We start from the raw sequence: 22,430 nt of genomic DNA, 5'->3' as shown, positions 1-22,430 counted from the left end.
ACCTCCAATAATTGATCAGCAAAGCATTATGTTAAAGTGTCATCAGCGTATAGTTTCACTTTACTTTTAGGAAGATGTGACAGGGAGGTGTATATAAATTAATACATAAAAGTGGAACTGAAATTGATCCTTGTGGGACTCTATGATTGCTGTGGATTCGTGCAAGTTCTCATTGATTTTGGACTGATGAATCTATTTCCTATATTATGTCCAGACCACAATAATAATCATTACGACTGAATATTGCCTCTTGAAATAGTGTTGGTTGCATATCATATTTCTTTTTTTGTCATGATGACCGTGTTGAATTTGATATTTTCACAAACTGCACTACTGTCTAATCTCATGACTATGCCACCTCCTACTCTCGCTACTATGCCACTTTTATGCGGAGCTTTTCGAGGAGATGTTGTGTGCGTGGGACGGATGACTCAGCCAGCAGGGACGCAGAGTGCTGGTCTGTCTCGAACACTTCTCTGGCCACCCTCCCGAGCTCTAGGTGAACAACATCCAACTGGTTTTCTTCCCACATAACAGGACAGCCGATTCATAACCAATGGATCAAGGAATCATAAAGAACCTCAATTGCCACCACTAGAAGCTCTTGCTATGCCGCCGGCTTGAGGCTATAGACGAGGGGAAGGAGTTCAAGCTCACCTTGCTCGACGCTCTACTGGTCGCCTGGCGTGCTTGGGAGCAGCTCGGCAAGTCGACGATCAGGAATTGTTTTGCAAAGGCCAAGTTCATGGAAAGGAGATCCAAACTGAGGCACAAGATGCGGAGCTGCTCGAGATCTGAGAAACTCTGCTGCCAACGAAAAGATCCATGAGAATAAGGAGATGGAGCTGTCTGACTTTCTCGAAGCCAATGACCGCCTCGCGACTGGCGGGTCTTTCACGCTGGAGGAGATGCTGTGCAGTGCGGAGCTGGTGGAAAGCGAAGATGACGAGATAACTGTCGAGGAAGCCCAGCACGCTTGGAGCACCGTCCGGAAGTTCATGCAACAGAGAAGCGGGAATCCTAGTGTGATGCTAGCATGCGATTGGCTAGATAACGAGATGCACGAGATCTGCTGAAAGAAGATATGCCAGCCGACGATTCTTGAGAGCTTTGGACTGATAGGAAACTTGAGAAAATAAAGCCGTTTTTACAAATCTTCGTTACTATGCCACTCTCGCCACTATGCCACTCTCGCCACTATTCCTATTCTCGCTACTATGCCACTCTTGCCACTATGCCACTCTCGCCACTATTCCTATTCTCGCTACTATGCCACTCTTGCCACTATGCCACTCTCGCCACTATTCCTATTCTCGCTACTATGCCACTCTTGCCACTATGCCACTCTCGCCACTATTCCTATTCTCGCTACTATGCCACTCTTGCCACTATGCCACTCTCGCCACTATTCCTATTCTCGCTACTATGCCACTCTTGCCACTATGCCACTCTCGCCACTATTCCTATTCTTGCTACTATGCCACTCTTGCCACTATGCCACTCTCGCCACTATTCCTATTCTCGCTACTATGCCACTCTTGCCACTATGCCACTCTCGCCACTATTCCTATTCTCGCTACTATGCCACTCTTGCCACTATGCCACTCTCGCCACTATTCCTATTCTCGCTACTATGCCACTCTTGCCACTATGCCACTCTCGCCACTATTCCTATTCTCGCTACTATGCCACTCTTGCCACTATGCCACTCTCGCCACTATTCCTATTCTTGCTACTATGCCACTCTTGCCACTATGCCACTCTCGCCACTATTCCTATTCTCGCTACTATGCCACTCTTGCCACTATGCCACTCTCGCCACTATTCCTATTCTTGCTACTATGCCACTCTTGCCACTATGCCACTCTCGCCACTATTCCTATTCTCGCTACTATGCCACTATGCCACTCTCGCCACTATTCCTATTCTCGCTACTATGCCACTCTTGCCACTATGCCACTCTCGCCACTATTCCTATTCTCGCTACTATGCCACTCTTGCCACTATGCCACTCTCGCCACTATTCCTATTCTCGCTACTATGCCACTCTTGCCACTATGCCACTCTCGCCACTATTCCTATTCTCGCTACTATGCCACTCTTGCCACTATGCCACTCTCGCCACTATTCCTATTCTCGCTACTATGCCACTCTTGCCACTATGCCACTCTCGCCACTATTCCTATTCTCGCTACTATGCCACTCTTGCCACTATGCCACTCTCGCCACTATTCCTATTCTCGCTACTATGCCACTCTTGCCACTATGCCACTCTCGCCACTATTCCTATTCTTGCTACTATGCCACTCTTGCCACTATGCCACTCTCGCCACTATTCCTATTCTCGCTACTATGACACTCTTGCCACTATGCCACTCTCGCCACTATTCCTATTCTCGCTACTATGCCACTCTTGCCACTATGCCACTCTCGCCACTATTCCTATTCTCGCTACTATGCCACTCTTGCCACTATGCCACTCTCGCCACTATTCTTATTCTCGCTACTATGCCACTCTTGCCACTATGCCACTCTCGCCACTATTCCTATTCTCGCTACTATGCCACTCTTGCCACTATGCCACTCTCGCCACTATTCCTATTCTCGCTACTATGCCACTCTTGCCACTATGCCACTCTCGCCACTATTCCTATTCTCGCTACTATGACACTCTTGCCACTATGCCACTCTCGCCACTATTCCTATTCTCGCTACTATGCCACTCTTGCCACTATGCCACTCTCGCCACTATTCCTATTCTCGCTACTATGCCACTCTTGCCACTATGCCACTCTCGCCACTATTCCTATTCTCGCTACTATGCCACTCTTGCCACTATGCCACTCTCGCCACTATTCCTATTCTCGCTACTATGCCACTCTTGCCACTATGCCACTCTCGCCACTATTCCTATTCTCGCTACTATGCCACTCTTGCCACTATGCCACTCTCGCCACTATTCCTATTCTCGCTACTATGCCACTCTTGCCACTATGCCACTCTCGCCACTATTCCTATTCTCGCTACTATGCCACTCTTGCCACTATGCCACTCTCGCCACTATTCCTATTCTCGCTACTATGCCACTCTTGCCACTATGCCACTCTCGCCACTATTCCTATTCTCGCTACTATGCCACTCTTGCCACTATGCCACTCTCGCCACTATTCCTATTCTCGCTACTATGCCACTCTTGCCACTATGCCACTCTCGCCACTATTCCTATTCTCGCTACTATGCCACTCTTGCCACTATGCCACTCTCGCCACTATTCCTATTCTCGCTACTATGCCACTCTTGCCACTATGCCACTCTCGCCACTATTCCTATTCTCGCTACTATGCCACTCTTGCCACTATGCCACTCTCGCCACTATTCCTATTCTCGCTACTATGCCACTCTTGCCACTATGCCACTCTCGCCACTATTCCTATTCTCGCTACTATGCCACTCTTGCCACTATGCCACTCTCGCCACTATTCCTATTCTCGCTACTATGCCACTCTTGCCACTATGCCACTCTCGTCACTATTCCTATTCTCGCTACTATGCCACTCTTGCCACTATGCCACTCTCGCCACTATTCCTATTCTCGCTACTATGCCACTCTTGCCACTATGCCACTCTCGCCACTATTCCTATTCTCGCTACTATGCCACTCTTGCCACTATGCCACTCTCGCCACTATTCCTATTCTCGCTACTATGCCACTCTTGCCACTATGCCACTCTCGCCACTATTCCTATTCTCGCTACTATGCCACTCTTGCCACTATGCCACTCTCGCCACTATTCCTATTCTCGCTACTATGCCACTCTTGCCACTATGCCACTCTCGCCACTATTCCTATTCTCGCTACTATGCCACTCTTGCCACTATGCCACTCTCGCCACTATTCCTATTCTCGCTACTATGCCACTCTTGCCACTATGCCACTCTCGCCACTATTCCTATTCTCGCTACTATGCCACTCTTGCTCGGTCCCGACAGGTGGCATAGTTACGAGATTTGACTGTTTACACCTTTTTAAACTACCCTGTGTTTGGATTATGGTCATCAGATTTGTTTGATATGCCAGAAGTTACAGTATGTATTTAATAATTTGAGAAATGATCCTGATGGGGAAATTTAGGAGCTCATTCATGAGTACGGAATGCCATGAGTTAGGTGGTCTGCAACCTGGGGACTGCCTGTATATTTATAAACATACTGCTGTTGGCATTAGTGATGTGCTTTGCCAGTTGCGTGGTATCAGTTTGATTTGTGCTCCCCAAACCCTATCATCCCCATTACACCGCCGTTTAAAAAATATACAATAAGTTTTATCTGTGTTCAGTATTTGTCAGCCTTTCAATATAAATACAAAACCAAATAAATGTGACTCTACATTGGAAATATAACAAAGAGTTTTCTCCCTCCGATGGCAAAATGTTATTTTCTTCTGCCCAAGACCTGGTGACCCTGCACGTTAGTTATTCTTTCTTCCCCTTTCACGGGCCTCCATGAGTTTGGTGGCAGGAGTGTCAGTTGGGAGGAAGTGAGACGGGGACCCTCTTTGGTGCTCATTGAAAGGGAGTTGCATGTCAGCTAGAAATTCTCTCAGAGTTGGGCTCAGAGGGAAGTGGACTGCTGGTGAGGGGATAATTACATTATATTCAACAGATTGAGGCGAGATGTAGTGGAAGTCCATCATTATGAGAAAAACAAAATTTGCACTATTCCACAGATTTATTCGTTACAAAGTTGCACTTTTTGTAACGTGCAGTGCGTTTCAGTTCATCAAACAGAAGAAGTTTCAAAACAAGAATAAAAGGACATGAAAGATGCTGGAGGACCTTGGATGAAACTTCACTCCTAGCTAAGCATCTACTACAATTATCCCACTCATGCAAATTTTATCTGGAGATTCTACACAATGAAAATAAGGGCAAAAGACTTGATTTCAGAGCAACTTGAAATTGTAAAAATTAAATATGAATGTTATTTTAAATGATAATATTTTTGTAAACCACTCTCATCTCCTCAGAATCCTGTTTCTACAGCAAAAAGTTAAACTCTCCATCTTTCCTATTAACTCCACCCTTCGCGTATTTTCCCATCCAACCACCCCCTACCCTCCACTCTCAGTATTTGTCAAACAACCCTTCCCTGATAATGTCCCTTCCATGTCTCCTTCCTGCTTAACCCTTCTTTATTCTTCCCTCCTTCCTACTGCTAGGACACCAATTACCTGCCTCCGTCCTCTCAAATAATGGTCACAGTAGAATGGTTTGAGGTGTCACTTTGTGGAAGCGATTCATATCGAAAGGAGGATGCTTTGTCCTTCCACATATGATTTCTATCTGCGACTTAGGTCTTGACTTGCAGAGATGATGACTTTGTAAGTTTAGGCCTGGGTCGTGAGTGTTGGATTGTATGTGGAGGAATGGAGTGTTTTCTTTTCTGAATTGACCCTCTTTGTCCCCGCCTACCTTACTCCTCACTCTTTTCTTCCCCCCCTCTTCCTCAAACAGGTATAAATATGATGTATCACATGTTGAATCTTGTCTTGTACCTGAAGACGGTTCGATGAACTGAAGCTCATTGTACCTAAGTTACAATTAAATCTGTGGAAAAGTGCAAATTTGTTTCTCATGATAAGTACATTAATCAATCATTGGGAGCTTGTGTTTTGTCTCATTTGGGCCTCTTGGAACATGGTGGCTTCAATTATGCTGTGCAGGGGGAAGTCAGGTTGGGTGGACTGACAACAGGAGACACTCGATTTTGAGGTGGAGACTTACTCAGTGTGGAGAGGAATGTTCTTGCTGGTACTCCTCAGTGTACGTATGTCATTGCCCCTTTCTTCCTGAACCCCTCTCTGAATGAGTGCCTGATGCATTGCTCCCTGTTATTCCTCCTACATTAGTCAAGAATCACCAAAGTGCATGCACTGCTGAGTGAAACTTGATTGGACGGTTAATCCTTTGTCCTTGGACACGCAGGGCCCCGAGCTGTTCAGCAAGTGGGTCGGGGAGTCGGAGAGGGCGGTACGTGAAGTTTTTCGGCGTGCAAGGCAAGTGGCTCCAGCCGTGGTGTTCTTTGACGAGCTGGATGCATTGGGAGGGGAGCGAGGGTCATCCCGGGAGGGAGGTGCTGGGGGGTCTTCGGTGCAGGAGAGGGTGCTGGCTCAGTTGCTCACCGAGATGGATGGTGTCACCCCACTATCTCAAGTCACCATTGTGGCAGCCACTAACCGTCCTGATCGAATCGATAAGGTATTTATCTTTCTTCTTCTTTTTATATTGTTCCATCAGCCTTTGATTATTACTTGACTTGTAATCATATGCCTTGCTTCTGTATTTTTATTGCTGGCTATGAGTAGCTTGTGGCTATTGTACAATCTATTATTTTTCCTTGCAAGGAATCTCTGCCTTCATTTTGAGATAATCTGACCTCACATCAGGAGTACTTGACAATTTACAAAAGCTAGCTTTTTCCTTGATATTTCTTGAGAGTGCAATGATGTCATCAGGCAGCCAAAGCTTCCTGCTATACTTCAGATAATTTTCTTATGCTCTAACAGTTATAAAAAAACAATCAATTAAATGATAGAATTTTAAGTAAAAATAATAGAAGTTGGATTCAAAAGAGTTGGCTGAGTAGATTTCTGCCCAAGTCTTTTTCAATGCATTAATGAGACTCAATATTGCTTCTATGATAAATATTTTTGGAAGTAAACCTGTTAAGTTGATCTAGACTGTCCAAGGTTAATGTAGTTGCCATAATATAATGGTCAGACAGTCCTGGATCATATTTTTTTGAATTGCAATTAACCAAATTTCATTTGTCTTTACTCTCAGTTCTTTGTGTTTGGTCAATTCCATGAAAAATCATTTATTCTAGGACTATTAGCTAATGTTAAAATAGCAACCTTTGAAATGGAGAGAAGTGTGGGAAAGGTAGATGATGATTACCCATGCGCTGTGTGTTTCGATGGAAGATGAGAGAATGAATGGCAGAAATCCAGCTCAGTTTTTGCTAAACCCTGCAACTTCGGAAATTTTTTAACAATTTCAATTAATCAGCAGTAATTTCATTTTTCTTATTGAGATATGCATGCAGATTGCATGTCATCCACTTGGTATCAACCAATCTGGAAGTCCTGGAGAAGTTGTAGAATTTTGCCCCTCTGTAAAAATCTGCGTTTGTCATGTTTTATGATTGGGTAAATTACCCTCTCTCTCTCTCTCTCTCTCTCTAATGCTGAGATGCATTCAACAGACAATGCTGATTCAGACCTGGGCACTTATGTTAATATCATGGAGGTGCTGTTGATGGTTTCTCTTTCGAGCCTTGTGGTTAGTCGACGACAGTCAACACTTCCTGAGAAAACATCTCCCTCTTGATCTCATCGACTTCCAGGTACAAGAGGTTGTATATGACTGATGACTCCCAGACAGGCGTTTAGAGTGCGCTGCACCTCCACCTTTATGGGAATGTCATGGAGCATACCCATTGCCAATATTTTATCGCTGTCTGTCATTGAGGGTCCCAATGAGCAGTATACCATCCCTCAGTTACTTGATGCTTTTAGGGTCACCAGGTGCGATATGCAAAAGCACACTCCACATAAGGAAAGGAGGCACTTTTTTCAAGGTCTAACCTTCTTTGGCACACGATATGATTAAGTACCACTTGCTTGCTGCATAACAATTTTCTCCACCACCTGCATCCGGACAGGATCTCTTAGGTGGTGGAAAAGGTTTTCTGCCATACCAATAAATATTTCATCCCCCAGTCTCCCCACCCACCACGGAGCCACACATTCAGTACACCACTCCGCTGAACCCGAGCGGTTGCCAGGGCTAGCTCAAGGGGTGTAGCACTTCAGTTGTAGTTGTCTGTTTTGAGATGGATCTTCGATGCAAGGGCCCACCAAAATCCCTTTGTCTACCACCTCCGTATGCAGAACCCTGCAGCCTCGGCACTTCCCACTGGAACAAAAGTAAGATGGAAGCCTCCAGACTACCTGTTTATGCAAAATCTGGGGCCAAAGAGGTGTATTCCCTCCCTGGTCCATGCACAGCATCCAAAACCCTGCTTGAAACCAGAAAGCCCAACCTCCAGGATTATCCTCTCTTCCTTTCGGGTCTCCGGGCACGGCAACCGCCTGGGTGGATCGCAGGCCAGTTGGTATGGCTACACTAAGACAGTGGATCCACATCACTGTCTGGACGCATCCCTGGCTCGTGGTGGATTTGTTTTCAGCATTGTCTCCCCGGCCCTTTTAGTTACCTCTTATGACAAGCAGAGATACTGCGGGAGTATTCTCAATCCCCATACCCGCAGGGGTAGCTGAGGTGGAGGAAATGTTCAAACATCATCAAAGGCATAGGAACACAAGGAAATTGCTGGAAGAAATAAGGAGGTGCCAATTAGAATACATTAAGGTTCCACGTACAAGGTTTATATAAAAATTATTGGTAACAATTTTTCCCTGACGTGTGCATGAAGTTCTGAATTCAGACCGTCACTTAAGTGTGCTGATCATCACAGATTGCCCTGATAAGATGACAGGGCATACCATCATCACTGGAAATTTGGCAATGTGAAAGATCTATTCTAAACTTGCCCCAAATGTATTGATGGATGACCCAGAGCTGAGTCAAGTGTCTGGTGGCAAAGACTTTGGCAAGTACATTGCAACGATTCCCTAACGCCCTTGAAGTCCCGACTTGGCACCAGCAGACTCTTTTCTATTCCCAAAAGTGAAATCCTCTCCCAAAGGACACCGCCATAGGACCCTAAGTGCGGCCCTGGAAGCTTGCACACATACCCTTAAGGACCTCCAGGAATCCTCCTACCAGGGAGCCTTTGACCTTTGGAAAAGTCTCAAGGGCTAAAGTATGTCGATGCTCTAGGGATGTATTTTGAATAATTTTGAGGCATTGTAGCAATATCTGAAATAAATCTATTTTTCCAGGACATTTTATACAAACCATTTAGATAGGTATCCCTCTACTAATCCATCCTCATCAGTGTGATACTCTCATTCCCATGGTGTACTTGCTGGCCTAATAGCTTTACTCCAAAGATCCTCAGCATAATCTTTCCATTTCTCTTGTTCTATTGCTAATCCAAATGAATGCCAATCCCAAATTACATAAAATCAACATCCCCATCTACCTCTGGTTTCCTACGCTAGAGCTCCAGCTCACAAATTGGCCTGCAGAATGAATTTCATGTTAAATTATTACGATGGATTCACTTCCAAATACAGCGTAGACATCGTAAAAGGTTTAGCAGCCTCATCATCCAAACTCTCTCTCCTTCCAACAGAGATATATTGATAGCATTTCATGTTGTAAACATGGTTATATCAGTGCTGGTAAAGCAAACATTAAAATTAACATTAAATAAATGCCAAAATCCACAGTCAGTTCGTTGGATTTAACCAAAATTATATCCTTATTGAAAGTTGGTACACGGCCAATTTATCTTTTATAGCAACAAGCATTTTTCAGCAGATGGACAAACTTACAATGGTTCCACCCCTCTCACCTTTGCGATCAAAGATGTTTTTGAATGACCTCAAAGAGAAGATTTTTTTTACTAATATAATGTTTTGTAAAAAGTGTATTTCATTTGCCTATTTATATTGATAACATTATACGTATGTTGCTGTACAGGCAGCTACAACCAATTGGACAAATTCCTTTCATTCCTCTGTAGGCTGCATAGAGATATGCAGCCTACAGAGGGCTGATGCCGGACTCTTTATACCTTGGAAAAATAAGGGAAAGGGAACAGTCAATTCCATAGACCTAGCTTCAAAGGAAAACATAAAAGACATCAATTCAGAAAGCATGGGTAACTAGCCGCCACAGATGACATTATTTCAGTGTTTTCAATGCCTGCCTTATCTTAGAAGTTTAAGAGGCCTTTCACAGCCTAATAACTGATGAGCAATGATCCCTCTTTTTCTGAAAGCGCTTTCAAGAGAGAACTGAACCCCAATAAAGGTATTGCAAACAATAAATGTTTATAATAACTCCTTCATCGATATAATTTTGCTAAAAAACATTGGAAATAGCTATTGCTGGGATTACTTCAGTGCCCCATGCTTTGCCAATAAACCACCCCAAATGGTGTAAATTAACATTCCTAGGAGAGTAAAAATCATTTGCCTTGACCAGGATTTGAACCTGGATCCCTCGATGTCCAGCCGAGTGCTTCAGCCAGTTAAGCTAGCGAGGTGTCCTCAGAGTTTAATAGGATGCCTCGATAGCTTAACTGGCTGATGCACTCATCCATGCATTTGAGGGATCCAGGTTTGAACCCTGGTCAAGGCAAATGATTTTTACACTCTGAAATTGTTGCATTGAAATGCATATTAGCGGATGACTCCGTGAAAAGTTAACTGTTTCGGCATCTCCCGCAATTTCTTGGAATTCCTAGGAGAATTAAGTACAATGTTGCTAACCTTTTCTTCTGAAATAAACTCAAAGTGGACAATTTTTAGAAAAGTGGAGTGTGCTATTTAAAATGTGATGCATTTTACATAGTTCGGTATATTTTTTGCAGGCCCTGCTACGTCCGGGACGCCTTGACCAAATAGTTTACGTTCCTTTGCCGGATGAAAGCACCAGGAGGGAAATTCTGATGAGGCAGTTTGCCAAGTCTAGGTTTGCTGATGACATCTCTCTGGATGAAGTCATTGATCGAACAAAAGGCTACTCAGGAGCAGAGGTGAGACACATTGCTCTTCTTCGTTCATGGTTCATCGGTTGGCTTTGCTGAAAATGCCTCACCCAATGGTGCTCTCCCATTCTTTCACTTTTGTGTGCACCCTTGCAGGTGGTGGCCGTGTGTCAGGAGGCAGGATTGAATGCCCTTGAAGATGACATCCATGCTGAGTGCATCATGCAGCACCACGTTGAGAAAGCTCTGAATAATGTGAAACCTCGGACATCTCAATATTTGCTAGACCTGTATGAGACATATGTGAATTAATAAATTCTAGTGTGAAGAAGTTCTCTAAGAAACATTAACTATTTGACTCCGTCCTCTAGAACTCTCTGCAAATGTAGAAAGTGGAAGGATATCGCTCCCCAAAAAATTCCCTCTGAATGTGTGAGCATTTCAAATGATTAGGAAGCGGCATTTAGGTTGATATGTTTCAGTAATTTATTTCCATCCCAATGAATTTATCTTGATGGATCATATTCTTCAAACAGAAATTCATGCGCACAAGGTTTTTGTTCGACTGCTACAGACTGCAGACAAATTTCCAAGTTCATGTAGGACTGAATTCATTTAATCTTCTTTCTTGATCTGAGAGCACTCTGAATATTCTCCATAATCGCTCTTTTCTTTCTTTCTAATGCAACTGAACCAACATTTTAAATTCATGCTTGGGAATGAGGACTACATTCTCATTTGGGTTCAGCTAATATTTAATGACACTGGCTCAATGAATTCAATGATTATGAAAAAAATGAAGCAGGAGTGAAAAGTGCATTGGAAAAAGAATTACAAAGTTAATGTGAAGATATATCGCATATTTTCCCCTACTACAAATTGTCAGGTATTGAAGCCAAAGAATAACATGATTGCACAATTTACTAGTCTAATATCTCTGCTGGTTCTTGATTTCTAGAAGATCTACTCCTTACACTTTCATCAGGGTTCAACATTCCCTGGTCATTATGTGTCACATGGTCTGGTTGAATGACAGATAATCTTGTTTCAAATGATGAAATGCATATATTAGGCAGAGTTATGGAATCTGTCAGACCTTTCAGTTACACTCAGTTCCTAAGCAATAGAAATGAGAATTCACTGCAAAATCCCTGATTTGTTGCTGCCGCCTATTGCCTTAGTGTGGTCAATAATCCAAATTTTTAACATTATCAAGCTGTATTTCATGATGCATACATACCTTCCCTCTCCTCACTGTGGACCATTTTCCAGTTCTTTCCACCCATATGATCCCTAGCTCCCAATTGCGAACCTTCCTCCAAAATTTATAAAGGTATATTGTAATTGTGACGAGATTGTTGTTTTTACATGTAGTGAATCTAGTGAAATTTGGTTTGCCCAGGATAACAAGCAATAAAGGAGAAAATCTTCGGGCTAAATCAGGGATGAACCTGAAATTGTTTAAACTAATATTCAAACTTTACCTTTCCCGCAGTCAAGACAGCGATTGCAGTGCCAAAGTCTACACACATTGTTCATGTGACCATTAAGAGCTGGATGAAATGGTGCAGTCGCTGTTTGGCTAATGCCATTTAATTGCACAAACCATTGGAGTTTATGGAAAGTAAATTGTTGAATAAGTTGAATTAAAAATATACTTTTCAAAAGTTGAACCACAACTTCAGTCATGATATTGCTACAATATGTACTTCTGATCATTTACAATATGCCTCAATGAAGAATGAGGAAATAATTTCCCTGGAATCAGCCACAAAATCTATGAATACTCTTTCGAAATATGTGGTGGGAAATTCCCATTGATGTTCCTATGTATTGCCCATTCTATTCCAATCCATGAAACTGAATTCATAATCCTTGTGAAACTCTAGGCAGCTACATGGAACATTTTTAAGTTTGTGATGTGTACCTGGCCACCAGCAGAAAGTACATGAGTGCTTTCATTCTTGTAGCTCCGAAATGAGCAATATGTGAATCATTTAAAACTCTTAACCTTTCAGAAACCACCCACTCAATCCGATCTCAATACACAAGCCATATGGTAATAATAATAATAATAATCTTTGTTTGCCCAGAAGACACTGACACAGTGTAATAGATACATCAGATAAGTGTATAGGACACGTCATATGTACATATAGATGTTAAACAATGATGAAATTCAGAAAAGCATGACGCAATAATAAATTTTTTGCATAAAATATATTCCATATTCAGTATGGTTATTTTTTCTCCATGAATTCCATTACAGAATAAAACTGTTCTTTCCTTAAAAATGATATTAATTTCTTTTTGAACAGGACTGGATCCTCTACGTACTTAAAATCGTAAGGGAGCCTGTTCAGTGCAAGGAGGCCCATTGATTTAGGCCCCAGGGATGTATTTAAAGTCCTGCAATAAGTTTGATGCAGGTCTCTGCAGGCTCTGGTTTGGTGGCAATGAACGTTGTCATTTGTCATATAATTGGATATATTACTTTTAGCGAAAATGCATACGACATAAATGTAAATACATGGAACAGTCAGAATATTTAACCTTTTGAAGAAGGAAAGACAAGGTGCATTGTAGGGAGCATTGCATATTAATCGTATTAAACATTTTTGAGCTTTAAAAATTGAATCAGAATGAGGGGAAGAACCCCAGAACAGAATACTATAGATAATTAAAGAATAAAATTCTCCGTAATAAATTGAAAGTAAGATATCCTAATACTTCTAATAAGGCTTACAGATTTCCTAATACTTCTAATAAGAAAGCAAATGGAATTTAACCTGCTACGAAGATTGCATATGTGTTCATCCCATGATAAATTTTTATTTATAACAACTCCCAAAAACTTGGATCTAGAAATTTGAGGTACACACGTTCCCCCTAGGTCAATGGCCAATGAAGCAGGGGCTTTATTTTTATTAGAGAAGTATATGAGTCCAGACTTGTCAGGGTTGAGTTTCAGAGAATTTTGTGAACACCATTCACAAAGAAGTTCGGAAACTCTAGCTGCTGTCAAGGTCAAGTTGTTTAACGATGGTGCTGATACAATTACGTTAGTGTCATCAGCATATAAAATTGGCTCGGCTCCTGGAACTGACTGCAGAACTTTTGGTAAGTCATTAATGTAAAGTAAAAATAGGATAGGGCCCAAGACTGAGCCTTGGGGTACACCTAATGTAACTTCTTTACTAGGAGAAGTAAAATTAGTACCGTTCTTTGACAAAATAACCTGTTGGTGCCTTCCGCTGAGGTAAGATTTGATCCAGTTATAAGGGATACCTCTGATGCCATAGTGTCCTAATTTGGACAAGAGTAACTGATGATTAACTAGGTCAAAAGCCTTGGAAAAATCGAAGAATAGTCCCAAGGTTTCAATTCTATTATCAAGATTTGAAAGTATTAGGTTTACGAGGTGATAGGTAGCTGTAGATGTAGATCTGCATTTCCTAAAACCATTCTGTGAGCCAGACAAGAGATTAAAAGATTCAAGAAATGATGTAAGTCGATTATGGAAGACCTTTTCAAATAGTTTCCCTATCTGGTTTAATAAAGATATTGGACGGTAAGAATTCATATCCTGCTCACTACCTTTCCCTTTATAAAGTGGTACAACTTTGGCAATTTTAATGGCATCAGGAAAAACACCAAGTTGTAGGGATTTATTAATTAGGAAGAGTATCTGTTCCTTGATAGAATTAATTGATTTTTTTATCACAATCCCTGGGATCCTGTGAGAAACAGGTTGGGAAAAGGCGCACACACTGTGAAACTAGAACCAATACACCTCCATTTCTATGCTTTGAACGGCAAAATACATCGGCGATGGAATATCCAGGTAGATTTAAAAATTTCAAATCACTTAATTTCAACCAGTGTTCATTAATACAAAGGACATGAGGTTTATATTCACTCATCAGGACCTCAAGATCCAGCAACTTGTTACTAAGACATTGAATGTTAATGTGCAGGACCTTGAGGTACTTCGCTACCCTGTCGATGTTGTCGGGCGTGTCTTCCAAAAAGAATAATTTCCGACGTGCACATATTTGGGCCAAAATGAAGGCTTTATGAGGGTTTCCCGTAGCTCACTATTCACTGAAATGCGGAAGGAGGCGAAGCCTCATTAGCTTGTTCCTTAACCGTAATTGGAAATTGTTTCAATGAAACCATTTCAAAGAAATTGATTCCCCAGAATGTGCACGACAGCTTAAGGAATTCAGCATTTGGTTAATTTTTTTGCGTGGGATCCTGGACTCCTGTCTTAATTTTTCAATTAAACCCTCGAAGAAATATTGTCAAATGTTGCGTATATGCAGCTGGTATAAATGGTAAATTTTTACTAATTTGAGTGATGAGTTAATCAGTTGAGTAAAAATTCATGACCTTGTACATGAGCAATGGTAAAATTACTGATAAACTCAATGTCTCTTCTAATCATACTCATTAGCCATTCCACCAGGTCAAATTGAGTACGGGAATCTGAGAAGCCAATTGAATGCCTTATCTGGACCATCTAGAGAGATGCCAAAGGCTGGGTCCCAACCCATTTGGTGAAGCATCAGTTTGTCTCTTAATGTTCACCAACATTTGTGCCTGTGATATTTTCAGCCAAAACATATTTCACTGGCTAGTAGCTCATAGAAGGTAATGGTCGGCAAGAGGCAATATTGCCAACCCATAAAAAAACACCTTAGCTGTAATCCATATTTGGGCTGAGGCCAACATATAAATGACTGAACTTACTAAAGTTGGTAATTAATTTGAGCAATAAAATAAAAAACCTGTATCTTGCATTCTTTCTTTGACTTTAATGAAAGCCTGCTCACACTTTTTATCCCACTTCTAAAGTACACCATTATTCAACATCACATTGTAAGGAGCCTTAGACAGCTTAGATTTAAAGAACTGTATAAATGATGTATTTAATCTTCCAAAGATTGGTATAAAATCCAATACAGGGCACATTAAAGTATGGCCAAAATGCTTGGAGGGAAACATTCATTTGAATATCTCAATCATAAATTTTATTTTCCACCATCAAGTGAATACAAAATCAAGCAAATGGCAGCCCTGTTAACTAGACACAACACAGCAGCATCAAACTGTTGGTTAAAGAATGACCTGACCACCATGTCAGCTAGGGAAGTTTTCCTCAATCAGTTAAACTATTTAATTGGGACACTCGGTGGCTAGAGGGTATTGAACACTTGGGGAACAAATGGAGGTGCGTCGCTGCAATGTCAATAGGCATTCAAGGGTGCAGGTTGAATGCTTTGGAGGAGTTGGAAATTTGGTGACCCCTTCAGTCTGACAGATTTGAGGTGGTCAACGAAACAATATACCTCTCCCGTTCCCCCTCCTAAAAGACTCCATTTCTGCACCAACACCACCAAGGCAGTGATGGCCATTGACTGTCCCTTAATGAAAGTCAAACCATTGCAGACAAACACCCCCCTAATTAAATGATGAACACACTGTGTTTTTTTCTGCCGTCCTTTCTAAGAATGGTGGAGGGATACATTGTGTTCTTCATTTAATGTACATAAACTTCCACAAATTTGAGTGGAAAACCATCGAATACATACCCCATCCCCTAGCCTGCACCAGTACTCAACCTACCCCCTCTCCCTTGCTCCCCCTACCTTCTCCCCTCTTGGAGCCAGGCTATATAAGTTGGAAAATTTTTCTTGTATGTCACCTGATGACGTGCAGCATCGAAACCATGGTCATGTAGACTATTGAATCTTTATGTGGAAGTGCAAAGTTTCTTTTTCTACCCTCATGGAGTTTAAGTTTGGTCGGCACAGCTTAGATAGTGATCTGCATGGCTTTAATGTGCCACTACCCCACAAATCTTTGCAAAAGTGCATTAAATGGTCATTTAGGATCGCTGACTAAAAGGTTAGGAAATCACTGAAGATGTAGCGATGTCATCTGAATTGGCATACAGCATTTTAACAGTGGACTTGGATAAGAGAAAATTTATTAAAAAATGGGTGCCATTGACCTTGACGCAGGATCACAAATGCATCAAAATGGAAATTTCTGAACAATATTAAATCCATTTTAAGAGCAAACTGCATGATTTTCTGCACCGGCTTGTGACCACAGGTGAAATTTGGGTCCACTAATATATCCCAGAGACAAAATAGTAGTCAAAGTAGGGGAAAAATGTTGATTCAGTACCACCAAAGAAAGCAAAGGTCCAATAAAAACGTCAAAGAAAAATGTTTGGCCAGAAAGGTGATGGCTTCAATTTTCTGGGATGCGAAAGGGATTCTGCTGATAGATTATCTTCCCACTGATCAAACAATTGCTGGACAATACTTTGGTAACCTCCTGGACCAACTACAGCAAAAGATAAATGTATATAGTCCAGGTTTGGCAAGAAAGAAAATCATCTTTCATCTAGACAAGCATGTCCACACACAAGTGTTGATGCCACGGCAAAAATACATAAATTAAGATGCAAATTTTTACCAAACCTGCCTAATTTGGCTCCATCAGATTTCCGCCTCTTCCCCAAGCTCAAAATGTTCCTTAGTGGATGTATGTAGATTCTCTTCAAGCAAAGAACTAACAGCCGAAGAAGATGGGTATTTTGCAGGCCTGAAGGAATCTAACTTTGGAGATAGAATGAAGACATTGGAACATTATTGGACCAAGTGCATTAGTGTACAGGGAAACCGCACTGGGAAGTAAAAGAATTTTACTGGGGTAAATTGTTTATTTCTATTCCATTCAGAGAACTTTTGAAATAGCCCTTGTGTCCGCATGAAGCTACTAAATTGGTATGCATAATAATATTTCCAATAATAAGTGATGTATTTTTTATGAAGTTTTCATATTTAGTTGTAACTAATGCAGTAAAAATGATTTTATAAATCATAAAATGGACTGCTACACCTTGTTTTATTTATGTTATTGTGTAGCATTCATATAAGTTTAGACTAATTGTACCTACTTTTCCATTTTCACCAATGACTTTACTGGTATCACATACATTTTTGCCAACAAATACTGGCATATATAGGAGTGATCTTATTTATTGCAATTCTTTCTCCCTGAATTAAAACTTCTTAGATATCCTGTTGTTTTTAAAATACTTAATCAATACATTGTGAATTCAGCAGATAATATTAAGATGTCGTGGGTCTAATTTTTTTGCATGAGCACAAGTGCACTGAAATAGCCCTTCACAAATAATTGTCTATCATCAAAGATGGAAGCACAATGAAGACTTCAATTGAAATTTAAAACTACATATATTGGTGTACTTGCAAATAGCAACCAGTAATCAACCCAAAGGTAGGTTTTATAGGTAGGAGGGAGCTGCCCTGGTACCAAGCCCAACAGCATGTGAAGTGCAGACTTAAAGGGTAGGGGGGTGGCAGATCCTTTCCCAGTGCACCTATGGTTTCTTAGTGAGGCACCTAAAAAATCACACAGCTTGGGTGAAGCCCATGAAGTGAACCCAGGCCCATTAGTCAGTAGTTCAGCGCCCTATGCAGTGGACTACCACGTCATCAAGTACTATTTAATGTAGCACCACAATTAAGATTGAATTGGCTGGTGTATTTACAAATAATTTTTTGAAGATTCATAAATGGGGAATCATGTCTTATACACATTTAAAGGTAGGTTTTAGACAGTCCCTAGCATCTAGGTATCAAGAGAACGTCCTCTCTCATGCCCCAAATTTTTTCATTTCTGCCGTATTTTCTGGCTACTTTCATGCATTCTAGGAAGTCTATATGAATCATTCCAACCACTTCCCTGTTTACCCAATACCCAACACTCTCCCATCTATCAAGACCTACAACATTCCAATACCTTTCAATATTTCTTTTTTTAGATTTCCTCCGTTAACTTCTTTTCTTCGCCCACTCCAATGAAAAACTCAGCATCAGTCTTCTTCTATCTGCAACATATTTTCTCAATTTTCCACCACCCACGCATCTCGAAAGTTTCCAATATATGCTCTTCATCTTGTGGCAGAGACCAGGTCTCACATCCATAAAGCACTATGCTCCATATTAATGTCTTTACTAATTATTTCTTCAAAGGTGGATGAGAGGAGGTTTATCTGGGTAGGAGATGGGTAAAGGTATCTTTAATTTTAACAGAGAAGGCATTATGGTTTTTAGTATTCTCATTTTGGGTAGATATCAAACTGCTAATTCAGTGTCAGCTAAAAAGTAGTTGAGAGGGAAGAATTGGTGGCCCTTGTTCATACGAGTGATTTCTTGTGGGGAGAAACTAAAAAGAGATTTATTATTATAATTACTTTTTATTTGCCCAGAGATCACAGTACAAAAATACCAGGTGGGTGGTGTGTATGCATGATATAAGGCACATCACAAAGGAGCAAAGACACAGGCTCAATTAAGATACATAAAAGAAATGATGCTCATAGTTACATAAACGTTTGGCACAAACCCATGAACATTGGCTGTAACATGCACATGCAATATCAAATTCAGAAAAATCATTGATCATTAATATGAATCAGACCATGACCAGAGCTAGAAACTAAAAGTATGAACTTACTGGTCGGGAATATTGTTGAGATATTCGTCAACCGAGTAGAACATATTGCGCTGGAGATATCTTTTTAATTTATGCTTGAATGCAGCAGTTCCCTTTGTATCCTTGATACTTTTGGATAGTTTGTTAAATAATCTGATGCCCATTTCATAGGGCCCTAATTTCAATGCTTTAGTTCTTATATCCCCATTATGGATGTCATTCCTTCCTCTGGTGTAATGATGATGATAGGCAGAGTTAAGAGAATAGTTGCCGATGTTATTTTTTATATATGGAATTAAAAACATAATGTAGATGCATGGGAGTGGTCGCAAATTTAATTCATGAAAAATAGGCTCATTAAAGCTGTGTGGGGAAGGGGGAGAAGAATATCTAGTCTCCAAGGTAGAGGTGGGAGATTTTATGCTGAGCTGAAAGGGTGTTTGCTTTTTTTTGTGTTCATTAATTATGAATATTTAAAGTTCAGGCAGAAAAAAAAATTGGACAAGAAATCATTTTTGTAAGCAGCGTTGGTTGTTCTAAAGGTGAATAATAATAACTTCGTTTGTTCCACTAATTTTTATTTTGAAAACGACGGATTTCGTCGAGTACTCGACATCATCAGGTACAATATAGAGGACTATTTGATATTTATATATGCATGGATATGGTGGGAGGGGTTTTAATGAATAGGAGGGGGGGAGAACTTGGGAAAAAGGGTATAGGTAAAGTGCGAGTGGTAGCCACAAACGGTTGAGTTGACCCTCCGCGGGAGGTTGATGGTGGTGCTAGGTAGGGGAGATGTAGAACGAAGATGAGAGATTACTGGGTGTAAGGGACATCGAGGAGAGGGGAATGACATCCATTCTTTGGCCCTTGCTTTCATCGTGGTGAACTTTGGGGGTAAAATTGTTTGTATACCCTTTTTCCCGCAAGTGTTTGGTAAAGAAGGATTGGGAAATATTTGCTGTGTGTTAACACCGTATGTGTTCTTCACTTCTAACCTTAAATGATCTTCCCATCTGCCCTCTATAAATCGTGTTGCAATCTTTAAATTTTAATCTATAAATGCCACTTTATTCATTTTGTTCAACTGGGTCTTTTGTTTTGTTTAGTAAACTCTTCAAATTTCTTTTGTTGTAAAAAGCCTCTTTACACTTATCCTATGGAAAAACACTGGCCACTCCAAGGGAAATCTCCCCTGAAAATGTTGGTTCTCTTTTTCTCTGTCTCCATCCCCATTATAAATAAGTGAATGTGTGAATGAAGTGCGCTTTTTGTGTAAAATCTTGTCTATGAGTTCAGGTTTGAAGCCGCTGTTGGAAGCAATGAATTTGATGGTTTTAAGTTCCCGATTGAAATTGTTCACAGAGAAGGGGATGTTAATCAATCTATTTATCATTGAATGAAAGGCAGTAAGCTTCTGAGAGATGTGATGGCAGGAACTGTAATGGACTATCAAATATCAAAATAATAATGGATAATAAATGTCAAATGGTTCTGTATATTTTACCTGATGATGTCGACTATTCGACGAAACCGGTCTTTTTTAAAATAAAAATCAGTGGAACTTACAAACTCATTATTATTCACTTTTCATCATGAAGTTCCATCAAGTTGAGCCGAAAACCATAGAATTGGTTATTCTAGGTTGATTCATTTTGAAAAAGGAAATGTATGTGGGCTGACATTCATTTTTGTAGGGTAATTTCTATCATTTTGGTCACCTTTATTCTTGTAGACTGGAATAAACTTTGCCATTTTAAGGCTTTTGGCAATAAGAGTTTTGATACTGTTAGTCTTCTTCTTAGAGAGTTGGATGTATTGGGAATGTGTGGTACCTTACTTGCCTGGATGGAAAGTTATTTGATCAACAGAGAAATTGTAGCAAAAAATAATGAATCTAAAAGTAAAGTTTCTTATCCATCAGCAGGCATTCCCCAAGGATACTATCTGGCTCCACTATTATTTTATATCATAATGGCATTAGACACAATTACTTCTCTTTTGTTCACTGATGACTTAAAAAAATTTCTAACAGTTGAATCAATTGGTGATCACCGAACTCCAAAAAACTGCCTTTTTAAGCTTAAAACCTGGCTAAAAATGTCACTTACTACTTGCGTACAAGCCAAATTATGAGCGAAGCCGGCAGTTGTGATCATATTGACCTATTTTCTATATAACCAGGATCCCTTTCAAAAATGCCCTAAGAATTTCAGAATGAATATTACTGCTGTGTGAATATATGTACATAGCAATCAGCTGTTCCTAATGCCCATTAGGGAAATTCTACTAACCAATACCACAAGGTCCTTTTAATGACTACTACTAACAATTATCTTTTGGTACCAGCATCCTGCCTTCCACACATACTCAGTTTAAATCAGATGGTATCCAGAGTTTCAAGATTAGGGTATATATACCTGGTGACTGGCTCACCCACTTTACTCACTGGATGAATTCTTTTGTGACAATCTTCATCATATTTTAGAACTTATGTTTTTGTATTATATAATATTTATATTGACATTTAATATGATTGTGCCATTTTTCAAAACTAATCAAGTATTATTATTATATTTCTTATGTTCTGTTACCATTTTTTAACTTGGAATATTATTTAATATTGATATTTTGTTTACATAAATTAATCCAACTAGGTATGCATGTATATCTGTACACCATCTGAATATGCCTTTCATGCATTTAGCGAGTGACAATTGATCAATAAATGAAGAAATTATTGCTGAAGATGTTTTCTACTAGTATTTGCACATTGTGATTTGTGCATCATAAGTTTCTGTTTCATTCTTTGATTGGATTGCACAGAATGGTTGACTTAATAATAAATCTTATAGAGAGATGAGTAAATTATACTTCAAATGAACCCTTACCAATGAGTGCGTTCATAACTTTCTGTCATTGGGAAAAAGATAATTCACGAGTCTAGTAATGGGTTGAGCGGCATCGGTCATGCCCCTACTTTATATCCATTGGCTGTCGATCTAAATCAATTGTGATAGGAAGTGCTCCAGGTTAACTCCAAGGAATCACTCAAGTGAACAAGTCAATGAGGTGAGGCGATCTAATGGCTCGAGTCAGTAAATTGAATTATTCGGCCCAGCGTAGAGTCCCTTGCATAACAATAATGATGTCTTTCCTTCTTTGTTTTGTTATTTTAAGTACAGCGTCAGTAGGTGGTGATTTTG

At 40.5% G+C, this 22,430-nt stretch overlaps 1 protein-coding gene across 1 annotated transcript in view; it reads left to right on the top strand.

Moving 5' to 3' along the window:
• Positions 1 to 12,866, top strand: part of LOC139687237 (ATPase family gene 2 protein homolog A) — a 37,982-nt gene extending 25,116 nt beyond the window's left edge. Inside the window, exons 7-9 of the mRNA XM_071584368.1 lie at positions 5,985 to 6,257; positions 10,567 to 10,731; positions 10,840 to 12,866. Coding sequence (XP_071440469.1) covers positions 5,985 to 6,257; positions 10,567 to 10,731; positions 10,840 to 10,995 — 594 coding nt within the window. The 3' untranslated portion in view covers positions 10,996 to 12,866. The remainder of the gene's footprint in view (positions 1 to 5,984; positions 6,258 to 10,566; positions 10,732 to 10,839) is intronic.
• Positions 12,867 to 22,430: the final 9,564 nt, after the last annotated feature.

Source organism: Hetaerina americana, unplaced genomic scaffold, assembly GCF_022747635.1.
Source record: "Hetaerina americana unplaced genomic scaffold, ioHetAmer1.1.p SCAF_18, whole genome shotgun sequence".
Classification (NCBI taxonomy): Eukaryota; Metazoa; Arthropoda; class Insecta; order Odonata; family Calopterygidae; genus Hetaerina; species Hetaerina americana.
The sequence above is the reverse complement of the archived record's forward strand: the minus strand, read 5'-3'. Positions and strand labels throughout refer to the sequence as shown.